At 47.5% G+C, this 16957-nt stretch overlaps 1 protein-coding gene across 6 annotated transcripts in view; it reads right to left on the bottom strand.

The window, feature by feature from the left end:
* The window catches only part of NSMF (NMDA receptor synaptonuclear signaling and neuronal migration factor), a 48566-nt gene continuing 31609 nt past the window's right edge, over positions 1-16957 (bottom strand). For 3 of the 6 annotated variants that reach the window (XM_033137394.1, XM_033137393.1, XM_033137392.1), the window contains 10 exons: positions 15194-15246; positions 14654-14743; positions 10174-10295; positions 8556-8639; positions 7271-7304; positions 5369-5439; positions 4591-4670; positions 1878-1980; positions 995-1070; positions 1-659 (listed from right to left, as the gene is read on the bottom strand). In XM_033137394.1, coding sequence (XP_032993285.1) covers positions 562-659; positions 995-1070; positions 1878-1980; positions 4591-4670; positions 5369-5439; positions 7271-7304; positions 8556-8639; positions 10174-10295; positions 14654-14743; positions 15194-15246 — 811 coding nt within the window. In that variant the 3' untranslated portion in view covers positions 1-561. The remainder of the gene's footprint in view (positions 660-994; positions 1071-1877; positions 1981-4590; positions 4671-5368; positions 5440-7270; positions 7305-8555; positions 8640-10173; positions 10296-14653; positions 14744-15193; positions 15247-16957) is intronic. The other 3 variants (XM_033137397.1, XM_033137396.1, XM_033137395.1) reach the window with 1 other exon arrangement.

Genomic DNA, 16957 nt, shown 5'->3' on the forward strand with positions numbered 1-16957 from the left:
TTTTAAAGTCTGAACTTCCTTTAATCCATTTCGGACCATTTCGGACCTCACAACTCAAAAGCACGCAGGGTTGAGCATGGTGTTCCTTTGCCTGCGAAAGAAGAGGCAACATCCGCACATGAAACCACAAGGCATTGCACACAGGCGATGCTTCCCCCATTCTGGTAGCACGAGAAGAAGGGGCGGGGGTAAAAGATGATCAGTTGAGTTTTTGTAGTTAAGAAAACCTGAGCTTGGAATGTCTGTTTAAAAAGGACCTGCAATTGAGTTTGGCCCTTCGTGATCAAAAAAATCAGCTCAGTTCCATGAGGATACTCCTATCCTGTCCTTTTCCAACAGCGCTCCCTCCATCAGACACTGCACTCCAGGTAAGCAGGCTGCACGCTCCAAGTCTCCCGACGTCCCGACAACACTCCTGTTTTGCTCTGCAGCACAAACTACCACCCCTGACGGGGCTGCTAAGGCCTCCCCTGTGCCTGCAAAAAGGTCTCTCTCTTTCCCTCTGCACGGCACTTGGGACTCCAATAAAACCAACCCACTCTCAGCCACTGCTCGCTTGGCTCACAAGATGTCATCGTAATCCAAAAGCTTGGAGTGCTGGCGGGTCTTCCAGAGGCGGTAAAGGCGGAAATCGAAGTAAGTCTCGATCATTTGCTTCCCTGGAAACACAACACAGAGAAGGCCGAGTCAACACCACGTAGCAAGGTTAGGTCAACGTCTATGGAAACTATGTTGGTGTAACCCCTTGGAGTCCATATTTCATGGCCCCATCTGCAAACTAAACATTTGTAGCTCTGCTATGCCACTATAAACAGTTATGGTTCACCCCCCAAAGAATCCTGGGAACTGTAGTTTGTTAAAGGTGCTAAGAACTGTTAGGGAGATTCCCTACTTGTCTTCGATGAGCTGCAATTCCCAGAACGGTTCAACAGTAAGCCCCCCTTCCCAGAGGACTCTGGAATCAGCCCCCAAACCAAGCAACAGAGCAACCTACCTTGAGCAGAGAGTTCAAGAGGAGATTCAAAAGTAACCCGACAGGGGTTCATCAGATTTTTCAGATTTTGGAACAGCTGAAAGGCAAAGGAGCTTCACAATCACTGATTTCTGGCCATGGTCGCTGTTTGCAGTTGGCAGCCTTGGGCAGCTGCCAATTGCACAGCATCTTGCCAGGGCCCATGGCTGGCGAAGCACAGGAATCTGCCTTATACTAAGCCAGGCCATCAGCCCATCTAGCCCAGTATTGTCTTTACACTGACTGTCAGCAGCTCTCCAGGGTTTAAGGCGTTTCCTAGCACTACCAAGAGATGCCATTGGAGATTAAACCTAGGGATCTTAAGCATGCAAAGCGGATGCTCTGCCATTGAGCTATGGCTCTTCCCCACTACACAGTATGTTTCACTACTGTGATATCAGAGACAGGAAGACTTTGAGAAGCTATCTCCAGAAAAGAACAGCACAGAGGACAGAGCTGGACCAGAACTGCTAGAGTGGACCTCTAGAGCTCTCTATCTATCTGGCCCTTGGAACTCTCCCTGGACATGCCCACTCCCCACCAGGCCTGGCCTGCATGCTCCATGGAAACCTTTGCTTATCTGGGATGTAAACTGTTGTAAACTTATCACCATGCTTCTTGCTTGCTTCGAAGGGAGGGTGGAATAGGGTGTGTGCATGTGTGTGCACATGTAGTAACTGATTTGCATAGCTGAGATGTGGCTGACTGTTCGGAGGTACAGATCACATCCACTGCCCCACCCACTTCTTCCTTTGGTCCCGTCCACTACTGGCCTGTGGGTTTCTCACAGTGAAACGTGGCCCTCAGAGGTTGAAACAGGTTCCCCACCTGGAGCCTCTCTGGGGAACAAGGCGGCAGGCCTCACCTTCTCTCCATTGTGGTTCCCAAGTACATAGCACCCCATTATGTGAATGACGTTTGGCTCTGGGTTCAGCTTGCTCATCAGGTGGCCCAGCCGCTTCCAGAAACTGGTGGGGGGGGGGAGAGAGAGAGAGAGAGAGAGAGAGAGAGAGAGAGAGAGAGAGAGAAGATGGAAGAACCCATTAGTCAGTCACCGGGGGGGGGGGATCTGTCAAATGCCACATGACCTTTCCTGGCTGGCTGGTTGCCTAATGCGTGAACTGCAGGTGAATGGAACTTACCCCCACCATGCCTGGGCTCAGAGACACCCACCACCAACACAAAACACACTGAAACCTTCCTTGGGAGGTTGTGGACTTTCCTTCCTTGGAGGTTTTAAAACTTCAGCTGAGATTCCTGCATTGCAGGGGGTTGGACTAGATGACCCTTGGATTCCCTTCCAACTCTACAATTCTATGACCAAAAGCATGTTTGGGCAGCTCGTTTTGGGGGCCCTCCTTTTTTTGGTGTACTCATGATGATTTGTGCTTATGTTGGTATTGGGACAGTTACATGTGGTCCCACTTTCAATAATGTTCATGCAAAGCAGGATTGGTGCGGAGTTCAGTCCCACTTTGTGTGGTATTTCCCCTGCCTCCCCCAGTGGGTCAACTCTATTGACAGGTGCAAAGGACCGCCCACCTGGCACCAGAGTGATGTCAGATGATCAACAGCTGAGTGGTCAAAGCTGGTCTGCTGGGGTGGGAGGATATCAATATCTGGCTCACTGGTTCAAAAAGGTTTCCCCACCCATGCCTTAACCCAGTGATCCCCCCCCAAAAAAAAAATTGGGCCACCTCCCCCTACCCTATTTTTTAAAAAAAAACATTATCAGAATAGCGGTTTGCACAACCCACTCAGGAAGATAATAACACAATAATTTTTTAAAAAACAGCAGCAATTAATTGCACGTATATTCAAAATCCAATTAAAACTATCTAGTTTAATTAATTCAACAAAATTGACGAACTTGATGCAGTGACACCAGCTTTTCAAAGTCTGATAGTCATTTACACCATCAGCATTCCCCTTCCAACCCTTTGCCTCCTAGTAATTCCACTGCCCCCCAGTGGAATTTGGGAACCCCTGTTTTAACCCACTGTTTCACCTCTGAATGCAAACAGTTTGAGTTGTTTCCCTCCCATGTCCACATTTGCAGATCATTCACTATGTGCCTGGTCTGCTGAAGTCTTTACCCACTAGTTGCGCCAGCCTTTGGCCAGCCAGCATCCTCCAGGCACTTTGGACTACAACTCCCAGCAGCCCCAAGCAGCACAGATTGATGCTAACCTTCCCCTACCCCAACCCCCAGGTAACGTCAAGCTTTGGCATATAACGGAGAGGTAGTGTGGTGCAGTGGTTAGACTGTCAGGCTAATCCATTGGCAGAGGAAGAGAGGGGTGGGGGAGTGCACCGCCCCTGGCACCATGATCCCGGTGGGGTGCCAGCATGGCTGCTCCCCCTGCGTGCTGGGCGCCACGCCCCTGCCAGGCGGTGCGCCACACCCCTGGGACATGCACATCGCCTGCCAGGACGTGCGCCAGTCACACCCCTGCCAGCTCTCTGCTCCTCATGCCAAAGCATGAAGCTCCACCACTGGCTAAGCCACCTGGGTTCAAACCTCTACAAAGCTCACTGAGCTACTGTTGTCTCCCGTGCTCCCCTCCCAGCACTGATTGGTGCCTGCTCTTTACTTTCAGCACCAATAAATAAAGGCTTAATTATTCACTTGGGCCTGTGAGTGATTCACTGGCCTCTCTGCTTGCTGCTTTGAGGTTTGTTCAGTCGTTATGTTATGATTTTAGTATTGATGTGTTACTTGGTGTTTTATTGTTGGCTATGTATTTTTATTGTCAATGAGTTTTATTTTATGGGCAATCAATCTGTAGCTCGCTCTGGGATCATCTTCTATGGAGAAACAAAATAGAAAATTCTTTCCAGTAGCACACGAAAGCTCATACCAAGAACAAACTCAGTTGGTCTCTAAGGTGCTACTGGAAAGAATTTTCTATTTTGTTTCGACTATGGCAGACCAACACGGCTACCCACCTGTAACTGGTTCTATGGAGAAGACTGGGATAGAAAGATTTTAAATAAATAAATGTATTTGAAGGGTAGGACAAAAAGCATGTAAGACAGGCAGCCAAGATTGATTGATTCTGGCCCAACGCATCCCAGATTCTGCACCAGAGAGATCTGAATGCAGCGATCCATACATAAATCCCACAAACATGAATGTATTATGCTGTTTAATGCGCTGCAGGAAGTTGGACTAGGTGATCCTTCGATTCCCTTCCATCTCTACGATTCTATTTTGCTGCTCAGGAGGGGAGAGTTCTATTGGAGGTCATGAAAGCTTGCTTTCTCCTAGTCAACAACAATCTGGAAGCTTCTCCAGATTCCAAATTCTACGCAAAATCCTGCACAATTGCTGTGCACATGTAGAGATTTCAGACAGCCAAAATGGACGTGCAATTTTCTGCAGTCCTAAGAACTGGAAACTATATTGTTGTTATTATTAGAATTTATATACTGTCCTACACCAGCTGGTCTCAGTATGGTTTATAGTGAATGCTGAGATGTTGAAACTTTAGTCCAACTTTCCATACATGCGAGATACAAATAGCTGTGGCTCCCAAATGAAAAACAAGCAAAAAGTCCAGGATCCTTTCACTCACTAGATCATGTCTTCCTCCTTCTCCACTTTTGCAAAGGTGGCAACTTTATTCTTCAGAAGGTACAAGTGGCCTGGACCGCCCTGCAGGGGGAAAAGAGGCAGAGTCTGGAGAAGCAGCCTGTGAGTGCTGCAGTAGAGCTATTGCAGTTACTGCTTTTCCTTTATTGTTTGGCCAGCTTCACCTAATGGGGGCACTTATTATTCATTACATTTATTTGCTGCTGTTGGTGGAGGGAACAGTCCTGGAAGATGGCGCTGTGCAATCTAGCATCTCTCAAAAATCGGGAGGGTGAAGCAGAGAAAGTTTATGATGGGATAGGGGACCTCAAGCCCAGGGGATGAATGCAGCCCTCCAGCCTTCCCTTATGGCCCTCAGAACTCTCTCCAAGCCACACCCCTCACTACCTCCTCCCCTGAGTGTGTTTGCCTGGCCGCAATGTGTCCTTGAACTTTGTTCACGCCTTTTTTCCTGCCCTAATGGAGGACAGAAAGGAGTGTGTGTATGTTAAGCTCTGTAGAAAACTAGCCTACTGTACTAAGGCAAAATTGTCATTCATTGCTCCGCCCACATTTGCCACTGGCCCAGCCTACCACTGTCATGCGGCCCTCAGAAGGCTGCCCAGAAGGAAATCTGGCCCTCAGGCTGAAAGGACTTCTTCAGTCCAGCTTCTTGAGAACAAGCCATTAGGGGGAAGGGCTGGGGAAAAGATGTGAACGAGGCAGTGGTAAGTGAATCCAAGATTTGGGAAAGAAAGGAATGACCAGGGGCATTTATATACCTGACAAAAAATCAGCATCTTCCAGATTTTGCAGCCCTTCCGGTAGATGTTCAGCTTCTTCTCAATTTCCTCTATAGAAGAAAAGGAAGGGGCGGGAGGGAGGGAAGAGAAAGGTATATGAGACATGTACAGCATATGGGGAAAGGCTTTGACCAAGGTGCAGATATCACCATCATGGTGGAATCAAAGGGCTGGTCTATAAGAACTTACGGGCAGTCCTACTGGATCAAGCTAATGGCCCCCCTAGTCCATCATCCTTTTCCCACAGAGGTCAACCAGATGCCCCATTGGGAAGCCCAAAAGCAGGACCTGAGCACAAGAGCAGCACTCTACCCTCCTGTGAGTTCCAGCAACAGGTATTCTGAATAACTGCTGCCACTGGCAGTGGAGACAGAGCAAAGCCATCATGGCTAATGGCCACTGGTAGCCTTCTTCTCCATGAATCTGTCCAGTTCTCTTTTGAATACATCTAGGTTGGTGGCCACCACTGCTTCCTGTGGGAGTGAGTTCCATAGTTTAACTATGTGCTGTGTGAAGTAAAACATTTGCGGTGGTGCATTTAAATGTTTTTCCGTCAGCAGGTCTGGAGGGGAGGTTGAAAAAAACCTCTGCTATTGTCAGCATAAATACCCCTGCAAGTCTGTAGAGGTAAAATTGATAACTTGAGTTCTTATGCAGAGTTCTTTTTATCATGATATACCTAAGATTTTTTTTTACCAAACTCTTCTTACAGAAATTGCCAGGATGATCAGATGCATCTTATGCTTCCAGATCAGAACATCTTCAATCCACCTCTTCAACAGTGGCTAATGTTCTCCTGCATGTAAAACTTGCCAGGAATTAATTTTAAGAAACTTATAATTTCATATTTTTTTGTATCCTGCATTTTATAACACAATGCATTTACTAGTAATTTGACTGCTACAGTTTTCTATTTTGCTTTGCATTACTTTATATACAGGTGAAACTCGAAAAATTAGAATATCGTGGAAAAGTCCATTTATGTAAGCAATTGTTTTCATTAGCTACTGGAGTTTAATATATAAGATAGACTCATGACATGCAAAGCGAGATATGGCAAGCCTTTGTTTGTTACCACTGTGATGATTATGGCGCACAGCTGGTGAAAACCCCAAAGTTGAGATTGTGAATTTGGGGTTCTCATCAGCTGTACGCCATAATCATCACAATTATAACAAATAAAGGCTTGACATATCTCGCTTTGCATGTCATGAGTCTATCTGCTCTATTGGTTTCACCTTTTAAGTTGAATTACTGAAAGAAATGAACCTTTCCACGATATTCTAATTTTTCGAGTTTCACCTGTATGTATGTAAAAAGTTTCTTTCCAAATACAGTGGTACCTCTGGTTACGAACTTAATTTGTTCTGGAGGTCCGTTCTTAAGCTGAAACCGTTCTTATCCTGGGGCGTGCTTTCGCTAATGGGGCTTCCTGCTGCGCCTGCGCCTCTGGCGCATGATTTCTGTTCACATCCTGGGGCAAAGTTCACAACCAGGAGCAGCTACTTCCAGGTTAGCGGAGCTCGTAACCAGAAGCGTTCGTAACCAGAGGTACCACTGTATTAGTCATTGGCCACAACAGAGAAGTTGATTGATTGTCTACTCCTCTTTTAAAACCCTCTGTGCTGACTGAGGCTGAAGGGGATTGTAGTCCACCAGGCCTAAGAAGATTAGAAGGAGGCCAGCAAAGCCCTTCCCCTTTTCTCTAGAGATGAGCTTCCTTTGGAGCCAGTCAGTGGCGTGTGAAGAAACCTTTGTCTTGCATTCAGAACTGACAGTGAAGCAAAGGTTCTAGCCATTTGTCTCAAGGCACGATGCCACCCACCCACCCACCAGTCCTAGTCCCGTTCAATTCAGCTTAATTACCAAACACTCACATACCCAAAATATCATCAAAGGTGGCATGCTCGTGATCCTGGAAGCAAACAAACAGAGAGGCATTACTTTTTTATTTAAAACACACACACACACACACACACACACACACACACACACACCACATTTAAATCCATCAGAAAGGCACGGAGCGCATTGTGCTAGGCAGGAAAAAAAAGATACTAACTTTTAAAACGAGTTGGAACATAAGAAGGGGCCTGCTGGATCAGGCTAATGGCCCATCTGGTACAGCATTCTGATCTCACAGTGGCTAACCAGAAACCCACAAGTAGGACCTGAGCACAGCAGCGCTCTTCCCTTCCTCTGATTTCCAGCAACTAGTATTCAGAAGCTTTTGTAGCTAACAGCCATTGATGGCATTTTCTTCCATGAATTTATCCAATCCTCTTTTAAAGCCATCCAAGTGCCTAGTCAGATGAGTGGGATACAAATAATAAAATAATAATAACAATTATTATTATTATTATTATTATTATTATTATTATTATTATTATTATTATTTGCTTGTGCTATGCTGCAACATGCCACTGATGGAATATTATTTATTTATTGATAACAGCACATAGTCTTCTTTACAGCTAACATTTCCAACCTCTGTCACATGGGAATAACCCAGGAGAAGAAGGAAAACAACCACTATACAGTACTGGCCAAGTTCTCCCATAAACTATCAGTCAATGCCCACGTTTAATGTGATCTTCCACCAATCTTCTGCCTACAATTTAGTTATGGATTTGAGATACTTCTATCCCACTCTCCACCCAAAATAGAACTCAGAAACAGCCAACAGCATGGAGATTCAAATAACACAGAACAGTGTGATAAAATGTTATAATAATAGAATCAGCATAGAGTGCAGATGATCGGTTTAGCTTTCCCGGGAATCTCCCTAAAAGAGATATATCGTTGTTGTTGTTATTATTATTTGATGGATTTATATCCCGCCTTTCTCCCAAGCTGGAATTCAATGCAGCTTACATTTAAATGCAACATTATAAAATGCAAAGCAATATACAACCAAACTAACTAAAAACTATGGTTAAAATACATCAGAACACATTTGGAACCAGCAGTTTGTCATGGTTTGCCCTGACAGCAGCCCAGTGATCAGCATTGCCTGCTGCTTAGTTTCCAAAGACCTTTCTGACCAGACTAACCTCCCTTGGGAGGGAATTCCTCAATATACGCTTTCTGGTACGTGGAGAAGTGATGCAACTTCAGAAAATTACTAAGTTGGAATGGACCATTGAGGTCCTGTGCTATGACTTACATAGAGGATGGGGATAATGGACTGGTCATCCCGGCGGATGATCGTCGGAACATACTCAGCTTTGGGCACCTTGGAGGAAATGAGCTGGAAAAATTGAAGGAGAAAGAAAGGAGGAGAGGCAATTAAAATGGGCACAGCAGGGAGGTGGGGAGTGGCGGGGGCAAGTGGACGAGGGCCACATCCCAAATATGGAGGGCTGAACTGTTTTGTTTTGTTTTGTTTGGGCTGTGCTAGAAATACACTTGCTGCTTTCCTACCCAGTAGTTTGGCTAGAGATCACATGATCCTACACAGGAGGGCTGACCCTGGGGATTCTCCGTAGGCCACACTCTTTCCATAGCCACACCCTGGGTTATATGGAATGTCAGTCCCACTCAGTGCAGAGCCACTGAAACTGATGGGCATGGATAACTTAATTCTACTGGTGACTGGGAGTGGCCGCCGAGACCACATAACACCGGTCCTGAGAGATCTGCATTGGCTCCCAGTACGTTTCCGAGCACAATTCAAAGTGTTGGTGCTGACCTTTAAAGCCCTAAACGGCCTCGGTCCTGTATACCTGAAGGAGCGTCTCCACCCCCATCATTCAGCCCGGACACTGAGATCCAGCGCCGAGGGCCTTCTGTCTGTTCCCTCACTGCGAGAAGCAAAACTACAGGGAACCAGGCAGAGGGCCTTCTCGGTAGTGGCGCCCGCCCTGTGGAACGCCCTCCCATCACAGGTCAGGGAAATAAACAACTACCTGACATTCAGAAAAAACCTGAAGGCAGCCCTTTTTAGGGAAGTTTTTAATGTTTGATATTGTTGTATTTGGTTTCTGTTGGAAGCCGCCCAGAGTGGCTGGGGAAATCCAGCCAGATGGGCGGGGTACAAATAATAAATATTATTATTATTATTCTAGCGACTCCAGTGGGCCTACTCTGAGTACAATTTGGCTGGATACAACTAGTGCTGCCACCTTTGTTCTGGCAAAATACAGGACAGAGTGGGGCAAGGTAATTGGGGGGCGGGTCCCCCCCCCATCTATTGCAGCCTAATAGGATGGCCTCTTTGGAATTTGTTGCATGCACGTGCGCACACATACATATGCATATGAATTTGTAAATCTGTCTGTGCTTGGCTACCCAGAGCTTAAATACATGACCTTTCACACACCCTTTCAAACACATGCATTTGGAGGATTCCTAACCTGGCAGAGAGAGAGAGACCTGAAATTCAGGACAAACTGTATCAATACAGGATGCAACATTTTATACTGAAATAGGGGATAATTCTTTATTCTACAGGACAACTCCACAACCAATTGTCTCCCCAGCTCATACACCTCATTGGCCCTTCTTCGCTGTATCCTTGAATAAGGCTTTTGCCTAGTTGAGATCATCCTGCCTGCCTGCCTGCAGGACAGAGAGGGGTGAGCATGTCTGAGTGTGTCTAGCAATCAACCTACTGTACAAAAATGATTTCCCCCCCTCCGTTGCTCTGCTCACTTTTGCCTCTTGGTCTGCTAGCATGTGGACCCCAGAGGTTTTCCTGTGATGGGATGTGGCCCTTGTACTGATGAGTGCTCCCCACTTCTGCCCTTGGCAGCTGCCCGTACTGCTTTTTGGGTATTGCTCACCATGATCTTGGGTGGGATGAAGTCTTCCCCACTGCAGGCTGCAGCCTCAAGCTCTTTCTCTGCCTCCCAGTTCAAGTCAACGCCCTTGTCAAGTGCACAGCAGGAATCCTGGAGCTCATGGCCTGCGAGATACAGAGGGAGAAGCATTGCAGAGGGGTCCTTATGCACATAAACACACACATACAGTGTTCTAAAGTGTCCTGGTTAAGAAAGGGCCCACATGCACATTGGCCTCCTTCCTCACATGATCAGGCCAGCAACTAAGATGCCCCAACAGATGATCAAAGATGAAGTCCGGAGGATGCCTGCCATCAAAACTGAAAAAGGGGAGACCAAAATATCAGAGGCTGGTTGCTGCCTTTGTTACATCACTGATCCTGGTCAGATTCCAATGTTGGCTACGTAGAACCCCTTCGAGGTCCAGCCAGATGGCATCAATGGATGCAGATTCTGAAAGAGTTACGTTGGCTGAGCATTCCCCTTTGAACCCAGTTCAAGGATGCTTATCTTCCTGTCTTACTTAGTTTGCTTCTTTGCCACATCGCCTAATACCAAGGACTTCCTAGGGGGCTTACACAGGGGCGTCGCTGGGGAGGGGCGGTGGGGGCGGGACGCCCCCAGTGACAGGGTGAGCAGCGGCGGGTGGGGGTGTCAAGCGGCAGCCCCTCCCGCCACTCCCACGCGCCGCCGCTCCCTCCGTCACCCCCGGAGCAGCAGCACATGGATGGGGTGCTTCCGCCGCTTTTTTTCGGCGGTGGGGGGCGACCAGCGAGGTGGGGGTCACCCGTCACCCCCTCCTCGCTGGTCACCCCCCCCCCCCGCGCCGAAAAAAACCGCGGGAGGGCGGGCGGGGAAAGCCTGGAAAGGAAGCAGAGCAGGCGCGTTTAAGCGCCGCTCTGCTTCTTTTTCCGCTTTCCGCCGCTTTTTTCGGCGGTGGGGGGCGACCAGCGAGGTGGGGGTCACCCGTCACCCCCTCCTCGCTGGTCACCACCCCCCCCGCCGAAAAAAACCGCGGGGGGGGGGCGGGGAAAGCCTGGAAAGGAAGCAGAGCAGGCGCGTTTAAGCGCCGCTCTGCTTCTTTTTCCGCTTTCCGCCGCTTTTTTTCGGCGGGGGGGGGGCGACCAGCGAGGTGGGGGTCACCCTTGTCACCCCCTCCTCGCTGGTCACCACCACCCCCCCCCCCCCAAAAAAACCGCGGGGGGGGGGAAAGCCTGGAAAGGAAGCAGAGCAGGCGCGTTTAAGCGCCGCTCTGCTTCTTTTTCCGCTTTCCGCCGCTTTTTTCGGCGGGGGGGGGGCCGACCAGCGAGGTGGGGGTCACCCGTCACTCCCTCCTCGCTGGTCACCACCCCCCCGCCGAAAAAAACCGCGGGGGGGGCGGGGAAAGCCTGGAAAGGAAGCAGAGCAGGCGCGTTTAAGCGCCGCTCTGCTTCTTTTTCCGCTTTCCGCCGCTTTTTTTCGGCGGGGGGGGCGACCAGCGAGGTGGGGGTCACCCGTCACCCCCTCCTCGCTGGTCACCACCCCCCCCGCCGAAAAAAAGCCTCGGAAAGGGGGAAATCCCCCCTTTCTGTATACACGTGCGTCGTGACGTCATGATGACGTCACGGCGCGCGCGTCGTGCCCCTCCCCCAGGGGGTGCCTCTGCGCTGCCGCCGCCCCCAGCAGCGCAGAGGCTAGCGACGCCACTGGGCTTACAGCAGGGTTAATCTTTAGAGGGGGCTCCTCAAAAGCATGTGGAATGACGACATGGGTGAGAGCTTTCTCTGTGGATGCTCGCTTGTGGTGGAACTCCCTCCCCATACAGAGGTGTCCATCATCTTGGACATGCCCGGTTGACATCGACACTTGACCTTTTCAGTGGTGGTTTCCCCTTTGTGGAATGTCCTCCCTTAGAGAGGGGCATCTGTCTCCATCATTATTAACTTTCAGGAGTGATTTGAAACATTCCTGTCTACACAGGTGTTTGGTGGCTGAAGAATACTGTTCCTGGTATCTTCCAGATCACTGGATGAAAGTATGTTTTTAATTCTATTTGCTTCTAGAATGTTTTAGGTGTAATTGTCTTTAGAATGCTTTGATCTGTTTCAGAATGTGTTTTGTTTTGTTTTGTTTTCCTCTTTAAATCTGTTTGCTGCCTTGAGCTTCTTGGGCAGGACGGGGAGGATATAAATTTATTAAGTAATAAAATTATTATAACCTTTGTCACAGAGCTTTCGCCATTTGCTGAAGATGAACCTCTTTGCTCTGGTCTTTGGCAACTAAGATTCCTTTGTCTTAAGGAACCCATAATCTTGGGTTGTATTTATACTGTTCTGTTCCAGTTGGAATGTTTCAAACTTCTTTAAAATCACTATTAACTCTTTCGATCTGCTTTTATACCTATGTATTAAAATTGCAAGCCACTCTAGGACCATAGGATGAAAGGCAGGTAAGAAATTTTATAAATGAATAAAGTGGTGATACCACAGAGGTTCACTGATGGAATGCTCTCCCTTTGTCACTCTGACTGGCACTGCTACCATCACAATGAGAGCTAGTGTGTGATGTAGTGGTTAAAGCAGGCATCCCCAAACTCGGACCTCCAGCTGTTTTGGGACTACAACTCCCATCATCCCTAGCTAACAGGACCAGTGGTCAGGGGTGATGGGAATTGTAGTCCCAAAACAGCTGGAGGGCCAAGTTTGGGGATGCCTGGTTTAGTGTTAAGACCTGGGAGACCAGGGTTCAAATCCCACGCTGAAGCATGAAGCTCACTAGGTGACCCTGGGCCAGCCACTGCCTCTGAGCCTAACCCACCTTGCAGGGTACTTATGGGAATCAATTGAGGAGTGGAAGAACCACTTGAGCATCTAAAAATGTTTTACTCTGCTGCCGTTGATACTGTAACTTAGCTGTCTCTATTTACTCTGATGCAAAGTTTTGCTGTTTTATAATTTTATTGTGTGGTTTGCTTATTTTATGTGTGATACCTCTTGCTATCTCTATATACCAGTTACAGGTGGGTAGCCGTGTTGGTCTGCCATAGTCAAAACAAAATCGAAAATTCTTTCTAGTAGCACCTTAGAGACCAACTGAGTTTGTTCCTGGTATGAGCTTTCGTGTGCATGCACACGAAAGCTCATACCAGGAACAAACTCAGTTGGTCTCTAAGGTGCTACTAGAAAGAATTTTCTATATACCAGGGTTGGGGAGCCTTTGGTCCTCCAGAGGTTGTTGGGCTTTGCTTGCCATCAGCTCCAGTCATCATGGCCAACACTGAATGGGAGGATGATGGGAGTTGTTGAGGAACTACAGCCAATTCCTGGCTTAGGCGCATCTGAATGATGTATGGTTGCACATCATGGCACCAAACCTGGAAGTAGCCCCAAAGCACCATTAAGATGTCATGAAAAGGGGTGGAATGGGGTAAGAATGGTTTGATGTGCGCTCTGCTGACACATACATATAGCCCCAGCGCAAAATGAGGATTGTCTGTACAACTGTACAACCAAAGGTTCCCTGGATGGAGGATGGGTTAATAAATAAAGAACAAAGAACAAGAGGCAAGGCTGCATGTTTTTGGTGTCCTATCTAGCCCCAGCCTCTTTTCAGCTCTCAGGTGGGAATAAAATGCAAGCATTTTTATTATTATTATTTTATTTATACTCTGCCCATCTGGCTGCATTTCCCCAGCCACTCTGGGCGGCTCCCAACAGAATATTAAAAACACAACAAAACATCAAATATTTAAAAACTTCCCTAAACAGTGCTGCCTTCAGATGTCTTCTAAAAGTCAGTTAGGTGTTTATTTCCTTGACATCTAATGGGAGGGCATTCCACAGGGCGGGTGCCACTACCGAGAAGGCTGGGTTCCCTACTTGGAGATGCCAGAGATTGAACCAGGTACCTCTGCCCCTGAGCTACAGCCCTTGCCAAATAAGAGCACAGCTGCCTGCCTTACAACACATCAGACTATTGGCCTGCCTACGTAGCTCAATATTCTCTACACTGATTGGCAGTGGCTATCCAAGATTAGAGGAAGAGTGTGTGTATCAACCCAACCTAGAGTTGCTGGGGGCCTTGGGACCTTCTGAATGCAAAGTAGACACCCTGTCACTGAATCATTATTCTTCAGTTTTCATGATTCTGAATAGGAGCTGGGGCCTAAACCTGGGACCCTCTACCTGTCCCCAAGCAGAACCCGCTTTCAAGGAAGCTCAGAGAGACAGACACTCTCTCACCTCCATTCTATCTGTTGTGAGAGGCCACCCTCTGCAACTCACACAAAGACCAGCAAATTTAAACACCCTAAGACAGCAGCATCACAGATTAATCCCCACAGCAAATCAGACAGAACAGGACTCTGGGGAAACCTAAGGGTCAGTTGGAATTGTTCACACAGATGGCCCAGTGACTAAGCCCATGCCAAACCAGTTTGCCTTTGGGTTTTGGAAGGTAGGGAACAGGAGGGGAGGTTCATCGAGGACACAACAAAGGAACGTACTTTCTCGGGAATCATTGAGGTTTTCGGGCTTAATGGGAGTGGGGTCGCTCCAGGACCGGCTGAAGCTCCTCTCTCGGCGCTCGGCAAAGGCTAAAAAAATTAAATAATGGCAATAAGGGACTAAATTATCACAGCTTTCTATACAACCAGCTAAAAGAAAAACCACCACACCGCCCTGGCTCACAATCTCATGCTCTTTGGGTACACTCTGTAACAGCTAGAGCAGGTGAACAAGAAAAATGGAAGGCTACATTCATGGATCGGTCTGGATGAGAAAGCAAGGCACAGGGAGGGAAAGTGAAGCAAGGTAAGAGGAGCTCTCTGGGGCAGGGGCAGGGGCAGGGGACTTCTATGGCCCTCCAGGTTTTGCTAGGCTAGCAACTCCCAACACCCTTGACCGTTGGGCCCTGCTGGCTTGCAGGGAGTTGTAAGTCCAACAGCGTTTGGAATGCCACAGATTCCCCTCTGCTTCCCCAGTCTAGGAGATCTAGGGCTCCAGGATGTGATTCAACCCTGCACCACCTCCATCCCCTCACTCACTCTGCGCCTTCATGCGGCGGCTCCCCACCATCCGCAGATGCTTCCTGAAGTTTCTGGAAGAAGCAGAACAAAGAGAAGGTGGTCAATACTGAGGAGCCAAGAAGACCGTGATGTGGGCCATTTCCCAGAAGGTACGATGGTGGTAAATACATCAAGCTGCATATAGAAAGAGATTTGGAGGTGTGTTTTTTTGTAGAGGGGAGATCAGCTACAGAAAAAAGCAAGGAATCTTTGCACCAAACACCTCCCTGAACATCTTATTAACTTCCTATTGATGTAGCTAGATCAACCATAGCTGGAGGCTGGAATACATCTTCTGGTGTTTTAATTGCATATTGGCAGAAGTGTGTTTGGTGTTATGCGCTCATGGAAAGATTGATGATAAACGGAATGCAAGAGGGCAAACTACAGCTAGGCCATGTTCACACCACACATCTAAAATACTATGGTTTAAACACTTTAAACAGTCTTGGTTTCCCTCGAAACAATTCTGGGAGCTGTACTTCGTTAAGGGTGCTGAGAGTTGTTAGAAGATCCCAGTTTCCCTTCCAGAGCCACAATTCCCACAGTGGTTTAACAGTCAATCCCTCTTCCTAGTGAGCTCCATGGGGAGGGGGGGGGATCTCCTCTCAGCAAACTACAACTCCCAGAATTCATTGGGATAAGTCATAATAGCTTTTAAATGTGTGGTGTGAATGTGGCCCTAATCAATTTGACACAATACGGTTTCTGTTCCTAACTTTTGTAAATACTTCTCTTGAGAATTCATGTTCTCAATGACCCATGCAGAGTTTGGAAGGGGTGATATCAGATAGCTGTTTTACCTATTGTTTATCTGATTTCAGCATTTATCACCTTCTTTCCAAGCATATACTGTAGCAATGACACAGAAGGAATCGGCAGCCATTTTGTTATTGCTGTTTTTTTAGGGAGCCGCAATTTGCAAAATAGAACCATTGTTTTAAAAATAAAAGAAAAGAATGTCTATACCACTTTTGGAGCTGCTCAGGATCCTGAACAAATGTTCATCAAAACACAAACAAATCACATCTGGAGCAGCAACTGTTCATGAGAACATGTGAGCTAACATCTTGGGAGCAAAATCTGCATGTAACTTGCAGGAATATCAAGTGGCAGTAAGCTGAAAGTGCACCATTTGGCCACAACTTGCCCCAGCATGCTTACATTCACAGTTGCCACTTGGGGGTTGCCATTGCTACATCATTCTTTAGGAATCCAGTGCAGAAGTGTTCGCTAAGTAAGGGAAAACCCGCTCTTAATTCCTTTGCTGGCACAACACTGTTCCACAATTATAATTTTTGGGATGGCTCTTAATGCTTATTCCATGCAAATGCCAAGGCTGAAATTTGAAAAGGAATAACGGTACAGTGGTACCTCTGGTTATGTACTTAATTTGTTCCGGAGGTCCGTTCTTAACCTGAAACTGTTCTTAACCTGAAGCACCACTTTAGCTAATGTTTTTATCCTGAAGCAAAGTTCTTAACCTGAAGCGTTATTTCTGGGTTAGCAGAGTATGTAACCTGAAGCGTATGTAACCCGAGATACCACTGTAATGCAGGAGAGAAGGGCTTCTGGGCCCTTAACCCATGTGGGGTTTTTCTACTGAAAATTATCCCCTGTAAGATGCTTTAAGCCTTACTGGCGGAAGGAGACACAATTTTAGCTTGCAGGGAGAGGATGCTCACCTCAGGCAGGAGATTTGGGAGTACCACTGAAGGGCTGTAAATTATTTGAAAGTACAAG

The sequence above is a fragment of the Lacerta agilis genome, chromosome Z (assembly GCF_009819535.1).
Source record: "Lacerta agilis isolate rLacAgi1 chromosome Z, rLacAgi1.pri, whole genome shotgun sequence".
Classification (NCBI taxonomy): Eukaryota; Metazoa; Chordata; class Lepidosauria; order Squamata; family Lacertidae; genus Lacerta; species Lacerta agilis.